The 26,348-nt window shown below is 38.5% G+C and overlaps 1 protein-coding gene across 2 annotated transcripts in view; it reads right to left on the minus strand.

Moving 5' to 3' along the window:
- The window catches only part of ANO6 (anoctamin 6), a 184,653-nt gene that overhangs the window by 93,352 nt on the left and 64,953 nt on the right, over nucleotides 1-26,348 (minus strand). For both annotated transcript variants that reach the window (XM_063075340.1, XM_063075339.1), the window contains one exon: nucleotides 22,372-22,451. In XM_063075340.1, the coding sequence (XP_062931410.1) occupies nucleotides 22,372-22,451 (80 nt within the window). The remainder of the gene's footprint in view (nucleotides 1-22,371; nucleotides 22,452-26,348) is intronic.

Below are 26,348 nucleotides of genomic sequence, written 5' to 3' on the forward strand. Positions count from 1 at the left end.
GCCTTTGTGTATATGTTTGATCTCATAAAAACGGGGAAATCACAGAAAGAAAGGCAGAGTTACTGTGAAGAGTAAGTGAGATGATGTGTGCAAGGGAATAGCACAAGCCTGGAACAAAATCTCAATAAATGTGAGCCATTGGTGTTCCCTATTTTAACAGGTAACAGTTCTTTATTGATTACTAGCTGTGTTGGGTACATTCATATACCACGTAATCATTAGGAACTTCCCCCTGCGTCTTGCTTTTTCTCTTTGTCATTACTCAGATTATCAGGGGTCACTTCTTTTAGCTATCAATTTACCTGTCATTAATTGGTATTGCAATACCCTATTGCTGGCTGCTTCTAATCTGATTTGCGTTGGACAACCAGATTACTGAATTTGTTAAATTTCTTTAAAATTAAGCCTTAGTGCTTTGGTTTTAGAACTTTAGAAGCTTTTTAGCTTCCCTCAGTTTCTGAGAAAAATGTGACTGAAGTGGATTTTATTCATTTCCCAAATTAATAAAATATGTTAAGGGCTATTAATATTATCGTTAAATTGCATTCTACCTCTCCCTCAACCCCTTTCAAAAGTAGACTTATGACATTTGGCATAAAGCGAAATGAATACAATAAGATTAATGAATTATAAATAGGAACACAGAATCAAAGCCAGAGAAGGCAGGAGGAAGAAAATCCACTAACCAAAGAGACAACTGTATTTGTTGTTATCTTAACATGAAAACTGGCACAAAGCCTCCTGGCAGCAGGGCAGAAAGGAAATGTGTTCAATGAGATAGTCCTGTTATCAGAAAAAAGAAAGCATTCTGATTTTGGGTGGAAGGACAAAGATTCACATGGGTTCTTATATAGAAACACCCCATTTTTGTCCATTTCCCTAACAGACAATGTCCTTGGCAAGAAATTGGGGTTATAAAATATAATACACAGGTAATCTTTGACTTTTTCGTCCTTAGTTTTCATGTCACTTTTACCTCTGAAGCAATTAGTCTACATTTCACTCTGCTCCATCTATTGCCATCACTCTAGTCTGTGCTCTTACTAACTAGATTGCAATGAATTCTCATGGTCTGCTTGCATCCAGGTCTGTTGTTCGCCAATCCACCTTATACACTGCCACTATATGGATGTTCCTAAACCAACATGCTCATCAAGTCACAGAAAGGCTCATAAACCTTATTTATTCCCAGTGACCTCTAGGGAAAGTCCAAACTTTTCAGAGGGGTATTCAAGATACTGCATAATCTGATTATATCCCACATTTTATAAACTGTTATTCCCCATTCCTAACCCTCCAACCCACCATCGTTTCTCATCAGTGTTTTGACTATGTCATGCTCCTTCCTGTCTCTACTCCTTTGCTCATGGGATTTCTCCCTCTTGAAATCCCCTTCCCCTCTCCTTATCACCTATCCAAATCCTAATTCTCCTTTAAGTTCCAGGTCAGTTCTTCACTCTTGAAGCCTTTCTACCAACTTGGGTTCATGTTTCTTTCTCCCTCACCGTACTATTGTCTATGCCAATGGATATGTGTCCCGTGGACCCCTTAGGGCTTCCTGGCCTTTTGGGGGGCACAAAAGGTCAAAACGATTTTTATAATACTAGAATGTCACTTGCTTTTCTAATTGTGTTAACATCTGCAATGATGGTGCAAAAGCAATGGTGGGTAAAACTGCTAGTGCTTAGCACAACTCAGCAGTGACACCAACTATGGTAGGGGTCATTCTTCACCATCACATACTCACAGTAAAAAAAAAAAAAAAAAAAAAGTATTTTCCCTTAAGAATGTCTTGATGAAGCAGTAGCAAATAGTAACGTTATTAAATCTTGAGCCTTGAGTACACGTCTTTTTAATATTCCATGTGAAAAGAGGGGCAAGATGATGGGCTTGAGGTGCTCAGGGTACATTCCTCCCACAGAAAAGGACCAGAACAACTAACAGACAACTAAATATTGATGAGAGCATCTGTGGGAGATCATAGGAGTGCAGCAGGAGACTGGTGAGATCCCTGTAGAGCATGAAAGCCTAGGATGGTGGCATACAGAATTAAATGCCCCAATTGAAAGACATAGACTGGCTGAATGGATTTTTAAAAAATGACCCATCCATATGCTGCCTACAAGAAACACATCTTACCTACAAAGAGACAATAGAGTGAAAGTGAAGGGATAAAAAAAGGTATTCCATGTAAATGGAAAATAAAAGTCATTAGGAGTAGCTATACTTATATCAGGTAAAACAGACTTTAAATCAAACTCTGTACTAAGAGACAAAGAAGGGCACTATATAATGATAAAGGGATCAACGCAGCAAGAGGATATAACATTTATGAATATATATGCACCCAACTCCAGATCACCCAGATATATAAAGCAAATACTATCAGATCTAAAGGGAGAGATAGATACCAACACAATGATGGTTGGGGATTTTAACACCCCACTCAGCATTAGATCACTGAGACAAAAAGTCAACAAGGAAACAGTGACCAGATGGACCTAACAGCAAAACTGACAAACCATTATCCAGACTAACAAACAAAAAAAGAGAAAAAAACACAAATAAATAAGATCAGAAGTGCAAATGGAGACACTACAACAGATAGTACCAAAATACAAAGGATCATTAGAGACTATTATGAACAGCTATACGCCAATAAATATGAAAACCTAGAGGAATGATTTTACATAGAGAGAAACCTAAAGACTCTACCAAAACACTACTAGACTTGATAAGTAAATTCATGTAAAGTTACAGGATACAAAATCAACATACAAAAATCAGTAGCATTTCTATACACCACCAACAAACTTCCAGGAGAAGAAATCAAGAATGCTATCCCATTTACAATAGCAACAACAACAACAAAAACCCGAGAAATAAATTTATGCAAGGAGGTGAAAGATCTCTACAATGAAAACTGTAAAATACTGATTAAAGCTATTAAGAAGACACACAGAAAACGGAAAGACATCTCATGTTTATGGATTGGAAGAATCAATATTGTCAAAGTGACCTTACTACCTAAAGGGATCTACAGATTCAATGCAATCCCCATCAAACTACCAATGACATACTTCACAGAAATAGAAAAAACAATTAAAAAGTTTATATGGAACAACAAGAGACCTTGAATAGCTAAAGCAATTCTGAGCAAAAAGAACAAAGTGGGGTAGCGTCACACTCCCTACTTCAAAATATACTACAAAGCAATAGTAACCAAAACAGCATAGTACTAGCACAAAAATAGACACACAGACCAATGGAACAGAATAGAGAATTCAGAAACAAATCCACATTCATACAGCCAACTGATTTTTGACAAAGGAGCCAAGAATATACATCAGGTAATAGACAGTTTCTTCAATAATTAGTGCTGGGAAAATTGGAGATCCACATGCAGAAAAATGAAATTAGACCCCTACCTCCCACCATATTCCAAAATCAACTCAAAATGAAGTAAGGACTTAAATGTAAGACTGAAACAATAAAACCTTCAGAAAAAAAACATAAGGGAAACACTTCAGGACGTAGGTCTGGGCAAAGATTTTATGAATAATACTTTAGAAACGCAAGACACAAAAGCAAAAATTAAGAAGTGGAATTATATCAAACTATAAAGCTTCTGCACAGCGAAGGCAACAATCAAAAGAGTGAAAAAACAACCTGTAAAATGGGAGAAAATATTTGCAAACTACACATCCAACAAGGTATTAATATCCAGAATATATGAGGAACTCACACAACTCAACAGTAAAAAACTAATCTGATTTAAAAATGGGCAAAGGAACTGAATTATTTTTTGAAAGAAGACATACGAATGGCTAATGGGTATATGAAAAAATGCTCAACATCACTGATCGTCAGAGAAATGCAAATCAAAACCACAATGATACCATCTCATCCCAGTTAAAATGGCTGTAACCAAAAAGACAGAAAATAACAAATGCTGGTGAGGATGCAGAGAAAGGGGAACTTTTATACATTGTTGGTGGGACTGCAAATTAGTACAGCCATTATGGAAAACAGTATGGAAATTTCTCGGACAACTACAGATAGAGCTACCATATGATCCAGCCATCCCACTACTGGGAATATAACCAAAGGGACGGAAATCAACCAGTTGAAGTGACACCTGCACTCATGTTTATTGTGCCTTATTCACAATCACCAAGAGTTGGAACCAACCTAAATGTCCTTCAACAGATGACTGGATAAAGAAAATGTGGTATACAGGTGGCGACAGTCAGTTTTGTACCCCATGAATATGCATAATCAATTTTTTAAAATTTGGTATACATAAACAATGGATTACTACTTAGCCATAAAAAAGAATGAAATTCTGCCATTTGCAGAAGCATGAATGAGCTTGGGGAAAATCATGTTAGGCGAAATAAACCAGCCATAGAGAGAGAAATGCCACATGTGTACTAATATGTGGAAGCTAAGAAAGGGGGTCTCACAGAGGTAGAGAGTAGAATAGTGGTTACTAGAGACTGGCGAGGGAAAAGGGGATGGGGAATGGGGGAGAGGGAGAGGATGATCAGTGGATACAAAACAGGAGAAAGATAAGAAGAAAGGGATGTAGTGTCCTATAGCAATATAGGGAGACTACAGTTAACAACATAGTACTGTATATCTTCGAACAGCTAGTTGAGATGACGTTGAATGATCCTAACACAAAGAAGTGATAAATGTTTGCAGTGATGGAGATACTCACCTTGATATGATCACTGCACACAGTATGAATATATGCAAATATCATATTGTCCTCCATAAATATATGTAATTATCACGGGTCAATTAAGAAAAAAAATTTTAAAGAGAAAAAAAAAAAAATACAGAGTGGACTAGTGGTTACCAGAGGCAGGGAAAGGGAGAGGGGAGGGAAGTAGGGAAAGGTTGCTAGACTGGTACAAAGTTACAAAGTTACAGTGAGAAAGAAAGAATAAGTTTTGGTGCCTTAGGGTAACAACAGCTAATAATATTGTACTGTGTATTTCAGTACAGTCAGAAACAAGGATCTTGAATGTTATAACCGCAAAGAAATGATAAATGGTTAGGTGATAGATATGCTAACTATTCTGGTTAGATCACTATACAATATATGCATGTATTGAAACAACAAATTATACCCCATAAACACGTACAATGACACATATAAATTAAAATTTAAAAAATAATATTCCATGTGAAGAAATAGAAGTATCTAAAAAGCACTTCTGTCACAAAGCATGATGACTGTCTCAAGGAAAAGTGCCCATGAAATTTTTGAGTTGTGTGCTGAAACAGCTTTTCTTCCCCCCACGGAACACCATTTCTACATGACACAAAATTTGTTTCTAAAGACTTGGGTATTTGGCAGACTCTTTTCCCAAAATGAACAAAATGAAACTGTTATTTCAAGGACAACAACTGACAATATTTATTGCTAATGATAAAATTCAAGTTTTCAAGCAAGTATTAGAATTTAGGACAACTGGATTCACCACTGTGAACTTGACAGCTCCTCAATAGTCAACGACTTTTCTCTTGAGACAGGAAGTAATGTTAACAATGTGATTTTTTCCCCATGTTGTATGATGAAATGGGTAAACATTTGTAAGATCTGCTTAACTCAGCAAACCAATATTTTCCAACTGACCTATGTGTGGTGGTAAAAATCGTGTTTGGGAAAAGATTCATTCAAATCACAAAGACAGGTTTTTTAACGTACAAAACATTCACCAATATGGTTTCATATTCCACACTGCAGCCAAGTTTTAAGAAATTACCATTTGCTGAGTTTTAATGCGGTATCAAAGAATGCACACAATTATCTGAAAAAGCTTAAAAATACTCCCTTTTATGACTGACTATCTGTGTAAAGCTGGATTATCTTCATATATTTCAACCAAAACAACATATTGCAACTTTCAACTGCAGAAGCAGATAAGTGAATCCAGCTGCATTCGCTAAAGAGATCTGCAAAATATATAATATAATGTCACTCTTACTAAATTTTTTGCTTTAGGAAATAGTTATTTTTTATAAAAATATCTTATTTATATGAATTGTGTTTGCTACTGGTTATGTTTAAATGAATTAATAAATATTTTTTTTTAATATCTCAGTTTTAAGTTTCAATATAGTAAATATCAATAGGTTTAGCCACATAAAAAAAAGTTCTTTGGGCTCAATACTTAATTAAGAGTGTAAAGTGTAATAATATAAAAAGTTTAGAAGTGCTAATCTATACCGTTCACTTTGGCTCTTAATTTTGCAGTATATAAATTATAATAGTATGATATAATACAAACATGATATAATGTCATGTATTTTTGTGTATCTTAACTAGAATGTAACACTGAAGGGAAAAAAAACCTATTATTTTTTCGTTTTAACATATAAAAACAAAACTCCTAGAATAGTAAGACAACAGATACTTGCTGAATTGACTTGAGGTAACATATTCAAGTCAAAGCATTTAATATAACCATATCATTCAAGTTTTATAATTAAGTTGCAATAGACTATATTAAAGGTGCAATACTGTTGGTTTCCAAGGGCTGCTCCAGAGGGCTTAGAATATTTGAGACTCCATTCCGTTCTAATTCAGTTGTGAGTTTCCATATTCTCTTAGAGTTTTTACTGGCTACATTGTATTCCATCAGAGAAAAGTATTTCCCTCCTATCTTTGCAAATTCAGTTCCTTCTTCCTAGATTCTCTTCTCCCCTTCCCTAATTCCTCTTCCGTGTCACCTCCCCGGCCAGCTTAGACTTCCTCTTTATACATTTTCAGTGCACCTTTATACTCCTTCTTAAATGTTAGTTCTCATGATTTTAATTGTCAAGTTATTTGTGTAATTATTTGATTAATGTCAGTCTCCCTCACTAGAATATATCCCCCAATGGGACATAGACTGTACCATCTTTTCAGTGATATTTCCCAAAAGTATCTGCTCAACAGGGTTACAGAAATATTAAATGGATAAATATTATTAATCAACTGAAATTACTTAACCCTTTATCCTGTGACACTTTGTAATATGAAAGATAAAGCAACGGGGAAAATTTCATCACGTATCACAGAAGGAATAAAATACCTGCTTTCTGTTTTTAAAGGAATTATTTAGAGAACTGATGAGTGGGTGGCAACAGCAGTAACAAGGAGACTGTGCGTCCAGGCAAGAAAGGTGGGGTCTATTCTGAGGGGTAGCAATTGCGATGAGGAGAGAGGACAGACTGAAGCCGTAATTTCACTCAGAATCAGCAGGTCTTGGTGACTAATCGGATGGGGGTGACAGAAACAGAGTGTGAGGGAATCTCAGGTTTCTGGCTTGAGCAGCTGAGATGATGATTACATTTACCAAAACTCAGAGAACTGAGAAAAACAAGATTAGGAGGGGAAGATGAAAAGTCTCTGAGGTTTCTAACTGGCAATATCAGAGTCTGGGGCTGAGAAGCGAGATCTGAGCCCACAAGCGTATGGGTGTTGTGAACACAGAGCCTGCAATGAAGCTGCGGAGTGAGCGTGAGAAGAGCAGGCTGAGCTCCGAGGAAAGCTAATAGATAGTAAGGGCTGGGGCGGGAGAAGAGGCGCAAGCAAAAGGGTAGGGAAGAGGCCAGAGAGAGAAATGGCCAACGGTGAGGATGTCTTCGGTTCACTTCTCCCTCGCCTCCCACCTCTCTCTCTCCTTTCCTCTTTGCCTGCCTCTGCCCAGCCCGCCCTGGGACTCTTACAGTCCTCTGTTAACTGGACCCCTTGCTCTCTGCTCCTCCTTCCAGTTCAGACTGTGCACTCCCGCCAGACTGGTCGCTATAGCTGTGATGCCAGCAAAACAGCCACTAGCCTTATGTGGCTATGCAATTTACATGAATTAAAAAAAATTTAAAATCCAGTTCCTCAGCCTCACTAGCCATATCTCAAATGTCTCCACAGCCACATGTAGTTAGTGGCTCTCATGCTGGACGACACAGAGACAGAACATGCCCATTACCAGAGAAAGTCCTGGTGGACAGTGCTGCCACAGCACTGCTTTTCTCTTCAGCTCAAACATCCAAACTCTTTAGTCCAGCATTTCTACATTCAATATGATCTTTCCAACTTCATCTCCTCCCACTCCCCTAGACCAACTCTACACTCAATGCAAACTGGGCACAATTCACTCACTTCCACCTTCGTTTGTTCATGTAATGCTATTTGGATACCCTCCTGAAGAACATCCACTGGGATAGCTAGGTTTATGTATCATCTTGCCTAGGCTACAGTACCCATTTATGCAATCAAACACTAACCTCTGTGTCACTGTGAAGGTATTTTGTAGATGCGGTTAACATCTTATCTATAGTCACTTGACTTTAGGTAAAGGAGATAATTCTCCAAAATCTGGGAGAGCCTCATCTAATCAAACCCTGATAGACACAGATTTTGGTATGGATTTCAGAACCTACTAAAATGTACCCTTTAAGGTTGAGCTATATACCACCTCCTTCCAAAATACAAACCTGATTTTTCTAAGACAATGATTCTTAAACCTGCATGCACATTATAGTCACTTTTGTAAACTTTATATAAACATACTCAGGTTCTAACCAAGAGCAAGATCAGCACCTGAAAAGTGGAGGTTGGGCCTTCATATTTTAAAAGCACTGGTGGTAATTCTGATGTACAGACAGGGTTGAGGACTTTGGCCCTAACTGAACTCCTCCAGCACATTGTAAGTGCCACTGGAACTCATCAAACACTACACACTGCCTTAGAGTGTTCCATTCAATCAAACAACCAATCAGCCAGCATCAATTGCATGATTAATGTTTGTCAGACAATAAGAGAATGTAGGGGACAGAGGTGAACAGTATGACAACTCTTGGCCCTGAGGGTAAACATTGAGATACACTGTTTTATATTCCTCATTGATTAACAAATACTGGTTGACTGAATGAATGAAAATTTGACTGCAAAATTTAGTGAAACTGACAGTGGTTTATTCAAAATAGTGGATAATTTAAATAGCTGTTATTACTAGTTCATTGAAAATTCTATTAGCACGTGTTAGTAAGCGCTCAACATATGTATTGATTGATAGACGGATGCTGATGGTCTATAATATGGCTGGGTATGATTTTCAACCCACGGATAATTTGGTATGTATTTAAATGCCTGTAACTGTACATTCTTAGGGGTATGAGACAATAACGCCCTTGTGAGTAGAATCAATGCCTGATACCAACACAGTCTGGTTTCAATTGAAAGGGAATGAGGAAGAGAGTAGCTGGGCTGAGCAATGCAGGGCTGTGGCCATTGTTGGCTAGCTCTCCGCCTGCAATGTGCCTAGTCAACTGTAAGCATCCATGAATGTTATCTATAAGACCCCTCACTGTATCATTATTTTATGAATATGCTTTTAAGATAGCAAAAATGTTTATCAATCACCATGCAGTCACGGAACACCGTGCAGCACCCCAGTAAGAAAAATCTACTGCTGATCTTTTCGCTTTTTAAATATGAGGAAACTGAGGACCTAAAAGGAAAAGGAACTTGCCCACAGGGGCCTGAGAGCAGAGCCATGTAGGAAGAGCAGGCTTCTACTTCCCTGGGGTTCCATCTTAGGCTCAGCTTCCTCAGGGGACTTTTAGAACAACTTTTATCTACAAAAAAAAAAAAAAAACAATAGAAAGTAAAAGCACGTTTCAAAGTCTCAGAAGCACCTCATCTCATTTGCCTCTCTTTTTTCAAACTTCTTACTTCATATTTCACAAGACAGTATATTTACTTTTTAAAAGTACTTAAGGATGATGAAATGGTGGTGATACTATTAACATCACTGAATGATCTGTCAAAATTTCATTATCTGTTTTTATTTTAGGGGATTTGGACTTAGCAATCAAATTTTACTCCAGCTACAAGTATGGTCCTGACTTGATAAAGCATGCTAACATCATAAAAATGCATATTATTGGTTTGCCCATTATAATTAATGAAGATGCTCTTTGGTAGTTACTACAATCTGTCAGGTCGCATTAATCTACATTTCAAAAAGTGACTTGGGAGAAGGAGCTGTAAAAGCATTTTCCTTTTGAAGGAGCCATTAGGGTTTTCTGGGTAAAACCATATTTATAGTTTCTTAACAGAGTCAAGGAACACATTTGAGACGTACAGTATAGATGTATTATGAATTGTTGAAATAAGGAAAACTACAGTTAACTAATGGGACTTCAGAAATAAAGGATTTCAAATCATCTTTCCAAGGTCCTTCAGCTTTCCAAATTAATTAAGAGCTCAAAATATGGGAGGAATGGCTGCAGTTAAAATCCCTCAGGTCTCCCCTTTTCAATTTTCCAGGAATCCTGTGAATTCATATTGTGTGTGCATTTCCATCAAGTTCTGTGTTTCTCTTTAAATTTTTATTGCAACTTTTTATATTCATGCAGTTTCTAGGTCATGGCATGGTCAGGTTATTTACCAGCACTCTCAACTTTAACACAATTCTTTTGCTTCTGTGGGCTTTCCCTGCCATGACTGTGATATGCTTCTAGATGTCCCGTAATCAAACGAGCTCCATGTAAATACTGATATCACATCTTTGTTCAGAATGCCCAAGGCTCCCTGCTTTCTTCACCCGTGTTTTTGTCAAATTAATTTTGACATCCCCAGATAACAGATAGCTCACTGAATTTCAAATGTGATACTCTTTGGGGAAGTAATTCACAAGGCATTTTACAGTCAAGGATTTCTGAAAATAGTGGAATAAATCCAAGTAGAGTGAACACTGTAATATGGAGGAAAGGGTTTTAATCAATTACATAATTTGGCTGCCAATGACAATAGATTGAATGAGGAAGAAAACATAAAATGGAAGCAATTCAGATGCATTGATGAGCCACATATAACTCACTGGGGTACTATACTCACAGAACCACCCTCCCTTCCCCTCATTCCCCAATTTCTGTCAATTACCAGGTTCTGCTACGTATAAAACACGTGTGCCCTTCCTTCCCATTTCCACTGACATGTCCTGCTTCAAGCGTTTATTGCCTCCTGCCTAGATTGCTATCCATTCAATCTGTCTATATTTGAATTCTTCCAAGGTGTTAGGTATTCTAATCATGAGAACTACTTTTTACTGAAAAGAAATCTGTCTATACATACCTTCTATTCATGGGTCTTAACACTCTATTTTACAACTTTGTCTACTAATTACAATAGTCAAATATTTAAATCTTGTTGTCATGTTTGTGCCTAAGTGTCAGCCAACATCCACCATACTGATCTTTCCCACTTAATATGCTCTCCCTTAAAAGGGAGCACCCAGAATGAGAGTTTTACCAACACTGAGCAGGAAGCCTAGTGCTTTCTTTGTCCTGGACACATAGGTACGAATGCAACCTACATTTGCATTAACTTTGTGACACTGTTACCACATTCTTGATTCATACTGAGCTTTCATTAGACAAATACCTAGCCACTTCACATGATTAGTCATTAGCCTCTGCTCTTATGGTCTTTACTTAAGCAGCTGATATTTATGAACTAGGGGTGGGAGTTTAATTTAATTCACATTGATTTCTGCTTCCTCTAGAAATTGATTTCCATCTATTTTTGCACAGTCTTCATAAGATCAATTGCCCAGATAAGCCACTCTCTAGGACCACATCTCTTCATTTTGAACTTAAATACAATTTTTCCCACACATCTTGCTAAAATCAAAACACACAAAAATGTCTGTGGCTTTCTCCTGTTCTACCAGTCTAATAACCCCATCTTTAAAAAAAAAAAAAAAAGTGAAGTGCCCAGTTCGGGATGGCGTATTGAACTCACATTGGCTCCTATTTCTAACATTCACAAACCATCTGCTTAAAAATCTCGTTCTGTAATATTTCTAAAGATGAATGCTCCAGCTCCAATGTCTCCCTTTATCAGATTTAAGCCTATGCCCAACGTCTACCCTAACCTCACCTCTTTTTGTCACATTTGCCCCTCTAGTTACTGGCACCTGTCCCTGTCCCCATATCACTTCAACATTACTGACTGTGGTTCCACAAGCAAATCTATAAGTTCTTTAACTATCCTGGTTGACAGGTAATTTTTCTACTCAGAAAATTTACACTCACTTTGAACAATTACATTCCTTTCTAAAATATTCTTGAGCAGCATGGGCTTCTATAGCCCCTCACCAGAGCTTGAACCATTTCAATCTAAAGTTCACCTTCGTTAGCAGAAAAGAAAAAAGTGATCCAGAAGCTGACAAGCTGTTTTCTCTGTCATCTTGTACCATCGTTAGACTGTCTTCCTTAAAATTGTGGGTGCATCACTGTTTCTTCATCCAACATAACTCAAAATCAATCAGTCCATCTCTCTTTCTCTCATCATACCAAGCACTTTCTCACAAGCCTCAACTCACTCACTCAGGACTTAAGTGTTACTCTCACATTTTTAAGTTAATAATGGAAAAGATAAAAGATTGGAGTGTTTCAGAAAATTATTAGTACAGAATAATAGTCTGTTAGCATGCTGATTTAAACTGGCTTTAGTGAGTCTGGCCTGGGTGGGCCTAGCAACCTAATCACTATTTATGAATGTTTCTCTGGAAAAATAGTACATCCTGCATTCCAAAGAAGTGACTCAGACAAAAATTTCTGAATGACATCTTTGCATATTGGACTGCCTACTTTTGCTCATGCATCAATCCTAACAAATCCACAAATTTAGCTTCTGGATCTAGCCACATAGAGCAAATAAGTATTCCTCCATATTCAGACAAAATACACATTCCGTCACGTTTTGTGCTTGAATTCACTAAAGCTTTCAATGTTGAAATGCCATGTGAATTCCTAACACAGCAAATGGGCCAATTTAGTAATTCTTACTAGCCTGTTTATCTTTGATCTCACTTCCCCTTTTGACAGTCTTCTGCCAAACTAATGTTCCTTTGTTTGGTTTCCTTTTTTGGTTGAGTTTCTCTTCTATTTTAGTTAGCAAACTTAGTGCCAAAGACACAAGGCAAAGCCATCATATTTCTCTATTTATAGAAGGCAAAAGAGTATAGGTCCAAGTGAAAAAAATGTTTTGGTGGGAGGATCCTGCCTTACTCCCAGACTTATCCTGGGAGTTTCAGGCTGACCTTGGAACTTTAGTCGGGTTTCTGAGATTAACTAGAAATACCTTGGACTAGCCATAAAAAAACCAAAATATTTTTCAGTAGCTCCAGAACCAATTCAGTTGCCTCAAAAATGATCAAAACAAAGAACTCTGGATTTCTCAGAGGATAAAAAGAAAAAAAAAGATTAAAATAGATCCTTGAAACCCACTCTGAAACAAAACCTGCAAACAATAATCTGCAGACCTGTGGGCAGCTGGCTCTGATTATCCTCTCCCACCTTTCACATCCTCCCATCATGGCCACTAGCCATGATATGATTTATTTCAACACTAGCAGAAACCAACAAGGAAGTAAAATTAAGGTTCTCCTTTTTCCATATGCCACTTCCAGGCCACTAGTCCCCAGGGTTCTTGGGAGAAAGTTGCTTTTAGGTCCATCTGAGTAGAAAATAACTCAAGAGTTTCCCAGAGGCTATCATCTCCTACTTCCCAGCTGCTGCTCCTGGTTCACTGAAAATCTGGTCCCTGACTCACATATTCCTCTCCATGTGTGTCCACCCTCACACCAGAAGGAAATATGCATCCACATACACTACATGGACAGTGTACTTGGCCCCTCAGTAGCAGGACTTCTTGCCACCATGATCTCCCTTCCATGCAACAACTGCCACAGCCCCACCATGGATGTTGCCATCCTTGAAAAATCCCCCTTCCAAAATCACTTACTTAGGAATCCCTCTTTCCAGCCACAACTACATCTCCTTCTCATTCACAAAGACCTCAAAGGCCCCTTGACTTTTTCTAATCAATCTGCAGATCCTCTTTCCTCGCTTCCCTTCTTTTTAAGGTTACATTCCACAGCTCATATTCTCAGCAACACTCTTGCCAATGTGCCACTCTTTCCACCATGCCCATCTAGCAAAGCCCCAGCTCTGGCTGAAGCCTGCTCTGCTTTCTCAGTGTCTGAGTGATGCTGGAGAAAGCCACAAACGAACAGCAGGGCAGTTTGGTATAATCATAAATTCAGGATCATCAGCCCCACACCAGCCCTCACCACTGCCCAGAATTCCTACAACTTTTTCCAAGTTTTTCTAGTCAGCCTGCTCTCCTACTCTCCACAACTACTTCAGAGTGACAACTCTTTCCCCTTGTTCTCTTCACTCTCAGCAGCTAACAACTGAAGATGTCAGACGGGTACTCCATCAACTTCTCTCCATGAAACCCATAAACCACTGGGATCCACCCTCTGTCCCTATACTTTAGGAGACACTGCCCCTTCCGTATAATGTTAACTGCTCCACCTGCACCCTGCAAACCATTCCACAGCCCTTTCTAAAGCCACTCTTTTCTCTAGATTCAATTGTTCCTCTTAAATGGATCCTTCTAATTAACATTTAAACTTTCTCAAATCTCTCCATCTAACAAAAGGCAACATTGCTGGCTCTCATATTCTCCTCTGGTTATGTTTTCTTTCTCTAGCCTTTCATAGCCAAACTCCTTGAAAGAAAGGTCAGTATTATCTTTTCTCCTACTCATCCCATAATTCACCGTAATGTGGATTATAGTAGCATCTCCAATACTCCTCAGAAACAGCTCTGTTTGTGGACACCAGTGATCTCAATGCCTTTTCAGTATTAATCTAACTCAGTGGTTCTCAAATGGTGGCAACTTTGTTCTCAGGGGACACTTGGCAATGTCTGGAGATGTTCGGTTGTCACTACTGGGGAGGGGGTTCTGTTGGCATCTAGTGGGTAGAGGGCAGAGATCTTGCTAAATATCCTACAATGCACAGGACAGCTCCCACTACAAAAAGTAATCTGGCCCAAAATGTCATTGGGGCTGAGCTTGAGAAATCCTGACCTAACCAGATCCCTCTGCAATACTCGAAACTACTTACTACTTCAATCTGCTTCTAGGCTCTGTCCTGCCAGTCTCCAGATTTCTCTCCTACCTCTCTGGTCATCTTTTGTAGTCATCTACTGATCCCTGCATCACTGCCCCTCATTCCTTAGAGATTCAAGTCTTAGCTTACTTTTACTTCTCTAATACATTACTCCTGACATAATTCTCAGAGATTTCCATATCCACATGTGTGATCCTTCCAATACCCTATCTTTGCAGCTCCACCCTGCCTCAGCCTCTTGTTTCAATATTCATATCCCAGACTCCATCTTTATCAGTTACTGTTAACTCCTGCCTCAATTATAAACATCTAACACTTCAACTACCACTTTTTATTTTTTCCAGTTCACTCTCTCCAATACCGCAGCTTCAAAAAGTATCACATCCTACTAGGATCTATATCTTTTGATCCTATGGCCTTGTCCTCCTCCTGTCATAATCCTTTACTCTCTTGAAAATACCCCGTAACTCTCTTACCCTTGTCTTACTTTGCTGAACTGACTTGGAGAAAACCCAAAATTAGTAAAATCAAACTCTTTACCTACTGCACACCTGCTACACCAAGCTGAACTTGAATGAGAAAAGCATGCAGCCATCATAACCACTGACCTCACATAGGCTCTTATTGCTCCAGGCAATCATACTACATTTCCCAAGTGTATCCACTCACCCAATCTTTCATGTGATTGTTTCATCCTTTCTCTTCTCTCTTCAGATCTCTTCCTCTCTTTTCCTTCCTTAATCTTAGCTAATGCCTTGCTTCCCATTACACTGGTCAATGAGAAGCAACCATGAAAAAAATCAGCAATCTCCCAGTCTTAAATGTACTAAGCTAATTCCACCTGTGCCCCAAAATGCTGGCTTCCTCCTACCTCTAAGAATCAACAGTCCCTACAGCTAGGGCCAACCCTTCACTTATGAACCAGATTCCGTCCCCTTCTTAACCTCTCTTAGGACATCATTCCAGAAATTCTTCCCTCTCACTCCCTCATCAGCAGATTTTATCTCCCTGATGGATTGTTCCCACAACCCACGAACAGTAATCCCTGCCATCTCAAAACTAACTAACTAAACTCTCTTCACCCTCTCATCCTCCTTCCAGATACTACCCCCTCACTCTGCATTCTTGTCCAGCAAAAAAATTTTCAAAGAAAGAAAGAAACAACAATCACAGTAATATGTTGAACTTTTAGAAAACTAGAGGTGGAGAAGGGGAGGGGAGGGAAAGACGGAGGAGGTGGGCTAACGAGGAATTGGTCAACAGACACAAAGAATGATTGCGTATTATGATGCAGAGTAAGCTAACTGTACGGATCGAACCACCATGCATTCTACACAATCATCGAAAATCAACACTGTGCCCCACATGTATGTATAATAAAAAATAAAAAACAAAAAAAAAAGGTAAAAAAAAGAATTTTTTGCAGGTATTACCTAAATTCCATTTATCCAGTTCCTCTTCTCCCATTCTGTTTTGAATCCTCCCTAATGAGGTTTTAGATCCACCCCTCAAATGAGACTTATCTTGCCAAGGTCTTCTCCCTGTTGCTCAATCCAATGGCCAATTCCCCACTGTCACCAGCAACATTTGGTCATTCTTTTTTACTCTATACTTCATTCGGCTTCTGGGACTCTCTTCATTTTCCACCTGCCTCACTGGGTCCTCCTCAGACTTTTCTGCTGATACTTCCTCGGCTCCGTGGCCTATAAACACTGGTGCCCCCAGAGCTCAGTCCGACATCTCTTTTATAATCTGCCTCACTCCCTGCTGCTCTCACTCAGTCCCAAGGCTTTAAACACCATCTGTGTGCTGAGAACTCTGGGTTCTCTAGCTGCACCCCTCTTTTACTCCAGTTTCAGATATTCCTCTGCATACTGACATCTGCACTTGGATGTCTCAAACTTTACACATCCAAAACAGAATTTTAATTTTCTTCTGCATATCCTCTCCACAAATTGCTCCTTCCACAGTATCCCAGGTCAAAAAAACACTGGAGTCATCCTTGAAAGCTCTTTCTCACATGCCTCACATCTAATCTGTCAACAAATCCTGTTGCTTTTGCCTTCAAAATATATTCAGAACTTGAGTATGTTTTTCTTCTATCATAACTAACACTCAGGACCAACCCACCACCATCTCTCACTTGGATTCCTGAAAAAGTCTAACAGGTCTGCCTGCTTCTGCTCTGCTCCTCCACAGTCTGTTCTCAACACAGCCAAGGTGATCCAATTAAAACACACAGGTCAGGTCACTCCTCTGCTCAAAATCCCCCAGTTTATTCTCCAAAGGCTTACCTTCAAATGACTTCCCAACGCAGAGTAAAACCAAAATCTTTACAATGGCCTATAATCCCTATATCCCCCATACCCATTACTCGCCCCTTCATTCTACTCCAGCCACACTGGCCTCCTTCCTTTTCCTCAAATGTAGCACAAACTCTCCCACCTCAAGACCTTTGCTTATGCTACTCTTTCTACCAGAAATGCTTTTCCTCCAGATTTCCAAATACCTTGCTCTAGTACCACTTTCCGATCTTTTCACTTGGCACCTTCTCTGTGAGATGTGCCTTAAACACCTTATTTAAAACAGTCACACACACACACACACACACACACACACACACACACACACACACACACACACTAAACACAATCCCTATTTATTTTTCTCTAAAAGATTTATCATCTGGCATGTTACATTTTTAATTTATTTTGTGTTTTCTGTCTCTCCCACCAAAATGTTAACTCCACAAGTACAGGGATATTAGCTCTGTTTGCTCACTATAGTGCTTAAAATAGTAGACACCAAATAAATATTTGTTGAGTGAATTAATATTTTAAGTCTTCCTTGTGATCACATGTGTTTTCACTTAGTTGAAGATCATCAAATTTGAATTTCACGGAAGCAACAGTATATTCTATGAAGTAGTACCTTCCCTTAAAAAGGGAGCCAGTTAACACAAAATCCCAAATGAGGATAATTACTCTTCAGACTACCTTCTCTCTGCATACCATGATGCTTAATTCTACATTAATGGGACATATATTTGTTACACTTTAGTCCTCACCTTCCTGAGTCTATTGTTCTATACAGTCTTTCTAAACCTGTGGTTTCTCATCATCCTCCCTGCTTTATCCTACTGTAATACTCTTTTGCCAGCCCAAACTGTTTCTTACTATTTACTCCACATTTGGTAGAAGAAAAACAAAGAAAAACATCCTCGATAAGAAGCTTCCTGTTTCTAAAAAGCAGGAGAGTTATATATAAACCTCAGGTTATGGAAATGCTCGAAAAGAAGGTACCCCCAGTGAGACTCAGATCATAACACATAATTCCTTAGCCTTGTCTTTCCTTCTATGTGTTTTTATGTTGACAGTAGCCTGAGGCTGTCTCTACAGCAGTATCTCCTGGCTTGCTGCAAGCAGGTTCACCACTGCTAGATCAGAATCCTTGTCCACACCCCATCCCTCACCCTATGTGTACTCAGGCAGTCAGGCCCATCTGAGTACCTAGGGCAGTGCCAACAAAGCCAGGGTTTCTAGAAACAGCCTTGACCACCAGTTCTTCCCCTGCTGACCCCTCAATCCCCAGTTTTTTCCAACTCCTTGAAGCTTAGAGTCAACCTGAGGTCTGCTGGGCCAGCCACGACTGCCAAGCCCTTTGCTCTTAACCAGACCTGGGACTGGGAGCATCAGCGGGGAGCCAAGGATATCCTACATCTGCACACAACCATCATGCAGAACATGCATCTGCTCCATCACCATGTGGATGGCTCTCCAACCTCACTTCTAACCACACGGCCTATTTCTGCAGCCTATACTTCTAAGTCTGAGCTCTACCAGGTTACCTAGGTCACTGGTACACAGTTCCCAGCCACACTTAGACCGATCCCCTTCTGCAGCATGCACCTAGTCTATTTTCATACATTTTCCCAGATGATAGCCACCACTCACATGGTTACAGAGCATCTGGCCATGCCACCACTTCCCTGACTAGATCTCCCTTGAACTAACTGCTTTGAAAATTATAATGTAATGAATTATACTCATCACAATAGGGGAATAGATCATGTTAGAGAAGATAATAATGTTAGAGGGAAAAAAATCATCATGGGAAAATGTTCGTGATAAAATGTTAACTAAAACAGGTTATAAAACAGATTTTCATTGCACTTAAACAAACAAAAAAAAAACTGAACCAGGACTGAGATGGTTTCCCAACACAGCAATATTATCAAGTTACTCTCCATAATGTATTTAGCCAGGTCCCTTTCATTTTGACTCTCACCCACACATCCACCTTGCCTCAGAGTTGGTCTATGACATTTTCTAGTCTCAACATGTTCCCAGCACCCCACAGGCTTTGGAGTAGCAAGAATACACATGCCTTATGTGCATAACTCTGTTCACCCCTTAAATGTTAGCATAGTTTAGCTAAACTCACTCACTTCCATCTGCAAAGTGGGGTGGGAGGCAGAGAGCAGCAACATGTATGCAGGTGACAGGTAATCAATGAATGGACTCTGCAGCAAGCTAGATGAGAAGTCAGTGGGGATGCTGCCCAAGAACTAGGGGGGGCTGCTGTCTCCAGGCCACACAGGTGGTTCACAGCAGCATTTATTAATCCATGATTTATGCAGATCACAGAGCAGTGCTGGCTTTACCTGACTACTCACCTTATAGATACCAGAGCCGTGAAGGAAAATAATGCGCTAGCACTGCTCTCTCAGGTCTTGTTTCAAATGAAAGAAAAACAGAACTCCTGAAGGAAACAAACTAATAATGATAAGCATTTTATTCTCCCTGGTGGCCAAACTATATAAATACACACTCTGTTGTATAAAAACACTAGGCTCTTAATCCTTCTAAAATCTGAACTATTTGAAGATAAAGCCTGAATAAACATGGTCTATGCCTTGCTTTATTTCAGTTCAACTCAGCAAACTGGAGTTGGACCTTCCAAAATGCCAAATAGAAAAAAAAAGAATACTGATTTTTCAGCTCCTTTTATCCTTCTCAGTCTTCTTTATGTTTCCAATTTTGGTTTGCCTTAGTTTCTTTTTGCCCCCAGGTTTATACTGTCACCCCCATTTCTGATTTAAAAATTTAGTTTGGATCAACTTTACCTGATTTTGCCCTGGCATCTGCCGAGTCCACCTACCTCTACAAGTGAAGCCACCTGTTTTTCACTGATGCTGTAACCTTCTGCCTATGAAAAGGGCTACTCTTAAATATAACGCCTGATTCCCTGGAGCACTCTATTCTCGAGGCACCTCTCCTACACCTCCTGTTTGCTTACCTTGGAGACAGCAGTTTGGGTAATATATGTTTACTATAAAACCAGGGGTATGCTGGCAATGATGATGCTGAGAAAACACAAGCAGCTATTTACAAGCTACACAAAGTGGCATGAAATGATCATCAGATGTGTGAAAATCTGTAAAGCACAGGAAGATCAGAGATTCCTTCCTGAACACGGTATGAACACATAATTAGAGAAAGAAAACAGTCAGGATGTAGAAATCTGACAACAACTACACGTATAGGGCAATTGTGGTGAACAGCTTTCAACTCCACCAGTGTGGTCTAATGAAATGACTCTAGATAATCCTTGAAGCCTGACAGCGAAAAATAAAGATGTAAGGATTTAGCCTAAGAATTTCCTTCCAGCTTGGGTGTTCCCAGATTTATTGTTAAAAACAAGTCTTTCCACAGGGTAAATGTGTTCTGAGTTTCACCCCTGGTCATTCTAGCTTAGACTAACCAGTCTTCAAACTTTGAAAATGAAAATGTGGTAGTTAAGAAGTTAACGCTGAAGGTGGAGAAAGATTATCAGTGCATCTGCACTCTGTGTGGCAAAGACATTTCTGAGGCATGCCAATCTCCAAAGTCACAATAAACTAAAATTTGTTCTTGAGACAATACTTTTATTTTCACATAGGGAACTGGTGTGAACTATGTATGTGTTTACAGGCACACCAACACCCTGTTGTACATAGCCCTTTTTGACATGCTGCTTAGAGAGTCATCAACAAAAAGTAGTTAAAGGAAGGGGCAGTTCAATGAGTTTGTACCAATATCACACTCAAATGTGAAATATCTGCAACAGCTCTGCTTTTGGTCTCTAACTCCAGAAGTTAGAAAAACCATAAAACTGCTCTACTACTTTAAGATGCAGGAATACTGGTGAGCATTCACAATTTTCCTTTACTGAAAATCTTATTGAATATAATAGGGAAGTCACTGAATACTATGCCTTTCTATTATATCCAAGTGATTTTCACAGCAGGCAATCTGCTAGTACACCACAGGAGTCCCACACTTTGAAAGAAAATGGCATTGTGGATACAGTTTTATGTGCCTTCCCTTTTCAGTCCACAGCACTGTCTAGTTTCCTTACTTTTGGCTGAATTGAATGGGCAATCCATAGTGAGTGAGTGAGAAGAGGAAAAGCATAAAATGAGTTCTTTTTTTGTCTTCATCAGTAATACAATTGTGCTCTGCCAATTACTAGAGTAGCGACTATATATCACACTTTGGAAAAAAACCAAAAAAGATTTCTGCATTCCTAAAGTGGTAGACAAGCCATTTGCAGCAGGGATAAAAATCACTTCATCTAGGTAGATCCTGGCATATTTTCCCTACACATCTGGTGCAATAATATGGTACATGAGTCAGAGAAACACTTCTTCCCATTTACCCCTCTCCAAATTAAGAATATAAAATCTATTTAGTAAGGACATTTTGCACAAGGCATGCTATGTGCTTAATTTTCTTTAAAGAAGGCATTAATAAAAACACAGTTGCATCTAATAAGAGTTTTAATTCCTTAAGGGTAGGAACCATGGCTAATCTTTAATGAGTCTAATTTAGTGGGAGCATTTAGTTCCTCTCTTGGTAGGAACAACCAATAGAATATATTCCTAGTCCTACAAGATAGATCTGCATAGAGGGTACTACTGAAAGCACCACAATGAATGGGAATCAGACTGTGCCCACCAACAATGGCTGGCACTGAGCGATGTACCTGTATGTGCTCAGTAGAGACTGGTTTCCAGAGTTACTAACAGAAGAAACCGATAGCAATGGTATCAATGAATGAAGTGGGAGTTTGGAAACATGTGGCTATTCTACTGCAGAATGAGTCCCCACTTGCCATTACACAAACAGTTTGAAGAACAAGCCTATAGAGCATGAGGCTGAGACACTGAAGTTCACTAACGTGTTCCCCAGGGACACCAGAGCTTTGAACAGAGTCACTGCCACAAGATCTATGCCAGATCTTGAGCCGCTGACGGACAGAATTCATAAAACATCTTTTTCCCCATTTCATGAAAAATCTCTAGCTAACCAATGCAAATTTAAGATAAAGTAGGAGTACTCACAAACTCTGGGGTGCGGAAATCCTGCTGACTTTCCAGTGATCCACAATTGGGGATAATTGTCTGTTTAATGTTTTCCAACACTAAAAACAAACAAACGAACAAATAAATAAATAAGCACAAACTTTCATTGGCTCATACACTCCACTGCTTTTACATCAGCAGCACTGGGTTAACAACTATTTGTGCATTTGTGGTATGCTAACAGGTTTGCATAATTCAACACATTCAGCTATCAAGGACACTCAAAATCTTGAGTAGCTGTTTTATCTACTGGACAATACTCTGCTTGTAGGATGTCAGGTCTTAAAATTCTCTAGGCTAAGTCTTCCATGAAAAATCACTTAGCTTCTACACAGCAACAAACTATTCTAAAAGTCTAGCAAAAGAATACTTTGGTTTACTGATTTTTTTTTTCCCACTACATCTCAGGGTACTGATGTGGAGTCATCTGGGGGCAGCAATTTTCTGTTTCAAAATCCGTTAAAATAGCAGTATCTGATAGAAATATAATGGGAGCCCCACAAAATATTTTAGTGAAAACATTAAAAAACTTGAAACAGGAGAAATTAATTTTAATAATATAATTTATTTAACCCATAATACCCAAATTAGCATTTGAACATATAATCAACTTTAAAAAATGAGCAAAATATTTTACATTTTTTTGAACTAAGTCTTAGAAATTCTAGTGTATATTTTATACTCACAGCACATCTCAATTCAGAGTAGCCACATTTCAAAAGCTCAATAGCCACGTGTGACTAGTGCCTACTGTATTGGACAAATATAGCGTTAGAGGGATACAGGAACCAAATCCAGAAGGTGGGTCATTCTGCAAGACACTAGGCCCATCTTGACAACAAGTTATCGACATCATGAATAAAAGGAATTGGGTCGGCCTGTGGCTCACTCGGGAGAGTGCGGTGCTGATAACACCAAGGCCCCGGGTTCAGATCCCATATAGGGATGGCCGGTTAGCTCACTGGCTGAGCGTGGTGCTGACAACACCAGGCCAAGGGTTAAGATCCCCTTACCGGTCATCTTTTAAAAAAGAAAAAAAAAAAATGAATAAAAGGAATTGTTCCAGATTAAAAGACACAAAGAGAACGAAATCACTTGCAGTGTGTGGTTCCTAGATTGGATCCCAGTTTAAATGAAACAGATATGAAGAAATTTTTAAAAATTTTTTTAATTGATTAAGTGTTAATACATTAATGAATGGTTATCAATATTGACAAAAGTAACAATACAATTTCAGCTGTGTAGATAAGTGCCAAAGAAACTTAAAGAAATATTCTTAAATATTTAAATAAGTTTAGATAAAATTATTTAATATTAAATTTAGATAATCATTCCAACTTATCAACAGGTCCAGCCTCTTCAACAAGTCAGTGATATGAAAAAGTGATACCGTTAAATATTTAAAAATCCCTAAGGAACATTACAACTGTTAGCAATATGTTTATATCCTCAACTAGATCCTAACTTGGACAAACCAGCTGTAAAGCACTTACTTTTCAAAAATGGGGAATTTGAGCATTGAATAAGTATTAAATTTTAAGAAATTACTTTTAATTTTATTAAGTGTGATGTTATTCTGGCTTTGTAGTGACTTTTTTTTAATGCATGCTAATTTAAAAAAAAAATCCATTAAAGGCTTTTGTGAAAGAATAGGCTGGGTTCCTATCAGTCCAGAACAATTCCTTCCAGTGGCCCAAAAGAAGGACGCTCAGCATGTTTAGGGGAGATTCTTAAGAATTATTTTACAAAACCAAAATAATAGCCAAAAATTTAGTCAATTCAGTTACCAAATACTTAAGCTTGGCACCTCACTAAGAAATCTCCCAATACCTGTATAAGATTTTAGGCTCATACAGAATCTAGATAAAAATACTTTTATCTGTCTATTTAACTCACCTCTTGTACCCCTATAACCTGAAAAGAAATGCCAGTAGAAATGACAGCACAAACAAGTAATTCTAACTCTTCTAAAAAACTGGGTTCATCAGAGGACCCCTGCATGTGAACCAAAGCAGAAACAGGAGACAGATGAGCTGAGCAGAGGCTTGAAGAGCTGCAACCAAAGCTGGAATTAAGGCAATTGCCTCTGAGAACTCCAGGAGGGCTTCAGCAATCCTGCACACTCTGTTACACTTAGAGTTGTAACATAATAAACTGGTTATTCCAAGATCAGAACAACTGTTGTCCAAGCTAATTGCATTCATGCAGACCGCCTCTAAAGCTTGCTAAAATGTACTTATATACAAGGCTACAAGAAGTGTCTTCTAAGTTGGTGTTGTACAGCTTGGTTTACATCTGGAAGAAATGACCTAACCTTTTTATAGCATCAAGACAGATGTTTACGATATGTTGTTTTTTGGCAGAACCAGCAAGTCAATGAAACATAATACTGCGAACACTTTTTTACATGAGTATTGTAAATCTGACGTAGTGACTTGACTTTGACATCTTATCTGGATTCCTATGATTAGATGTTCAATTTATCATTTATCTGAGGTCAACAGATGAGACAGAATGGCTATAGTTGATTTTTTTTTCTTTAACAAAAGGAAGGGCTTTAAAAAGAATACATTTTGCCCTAAAGACAGAGGAAAAACAAAATGTATTACCCAGATGCTCTATCAAATTAAAGGCATCTATGCAGCTTGAAGAGATTTGTGAAAGAACATATAAAACTATTTATAGGCTTAGTTATTCTACTGGTAATGGAAATTAATAGATTCACTGGTTAATGTCAACACAAAGGAGAAACTGTAAATCTGAGTGAATAAAAACAGAAATGGCTTTACTGAAACATCATCTAGGTAGAACAAAGCCACAGCTGTTGCTCTCATGACCCAATATAGTTCTGAGAAGCAAATGATTTATGATGCTAATATGATAATTATACTACTGAGGGGCTCCGGTTACTATTTTACATCCTCATTTCTGATAATCTAACACAGCTGAAAAAGTTCACTCCTCAGCAAAAATAAAATAGTCAAAATCAAGGTGACAATTTGAGGCTTTGTAATAAAATGGGCAGAATTAGGGGAAAAAATTCTGAAAAGGCAACAATGTTCATTTTATTTCTTTCTTTATATAAATCATGTTTTTCTTAATGTAATATTTTAAAATGTATTTTTTTTTTTTTTTTTTTTGTCATTTTTTTCGTGACCGGCACTCAGCCAGTGAGTGCACCGGTCATTCCTATATAGGATCCGAACCCACGGCGGGAGCGTCGCTGCGCTCCCAGCGCAGCACTCTACCGAGTGCGCCACGGGCTCGGCCCTAAAATGTATTTTTAATACTGTCATCATGCCTCGCTTTACACAACAGAAGTACTGCCTTGAATGGCGTCATGATTAGTTCACTTAGTTTAGGCATTTGAAAGATAAAAAGTATTTGGGACCTCAATATTACCTGTTCATCAAAGGGCTGACTAGAGAACTGAAGCTTAGTTATTCTAATTTGATGAAAAAAACCTTTGGTTTTGACATGTCATTGGAATTTTGTATAGATGCACAATGAAAAGGCAGTTGAAAGTCGGGTTCAACAAACATCCATGACCTACTTTATATTTTGCACAAATGATGTGTTGAAAGACCCTATGGATACCAAAAAGAACCAGACAAAGTTCCCTCTTCTTGAGGAAAAGAATTCGAGATATGGTTAATGTTAATTTCAGTATCATTTGTAAATGCCAGGCTACAGATTTATGGTGTACTGTAAGAATACTATCACCTGGATTGCTATAGGTAAAAATCAAATAATTCAGGATTTAGGTCAAAAGAAATCTACTAAATATTTATTAGTTAAAAGTGAAAGAAATAAAGAACATATTTTAAAAACTTTATTAATGCAATTGTTCAGAAAGATTGAAGCAGTAAAGTCCTTGGCGGTACTAGTTCTGACTTACTTATTTGGCAATCCAAAACGAAGGATCCAATAGAAATATCCAGAGGCCTGGTCATATT

The sequence above is a fragment of the Cynocephalus volans genome, chromosome 12 (assembly GCF_027409185.1).
Source record: "Cynocephalus volans isolate mCynVol1 chromosome 12, mCynVol1.pri, whole genome shotgun sequence".
NCBI lineage: Eukaryota > Metazoa > Chordata > Mammalia > Dermoptera > Cynocephalidae > Cynocephalus > Cynocephalus volans.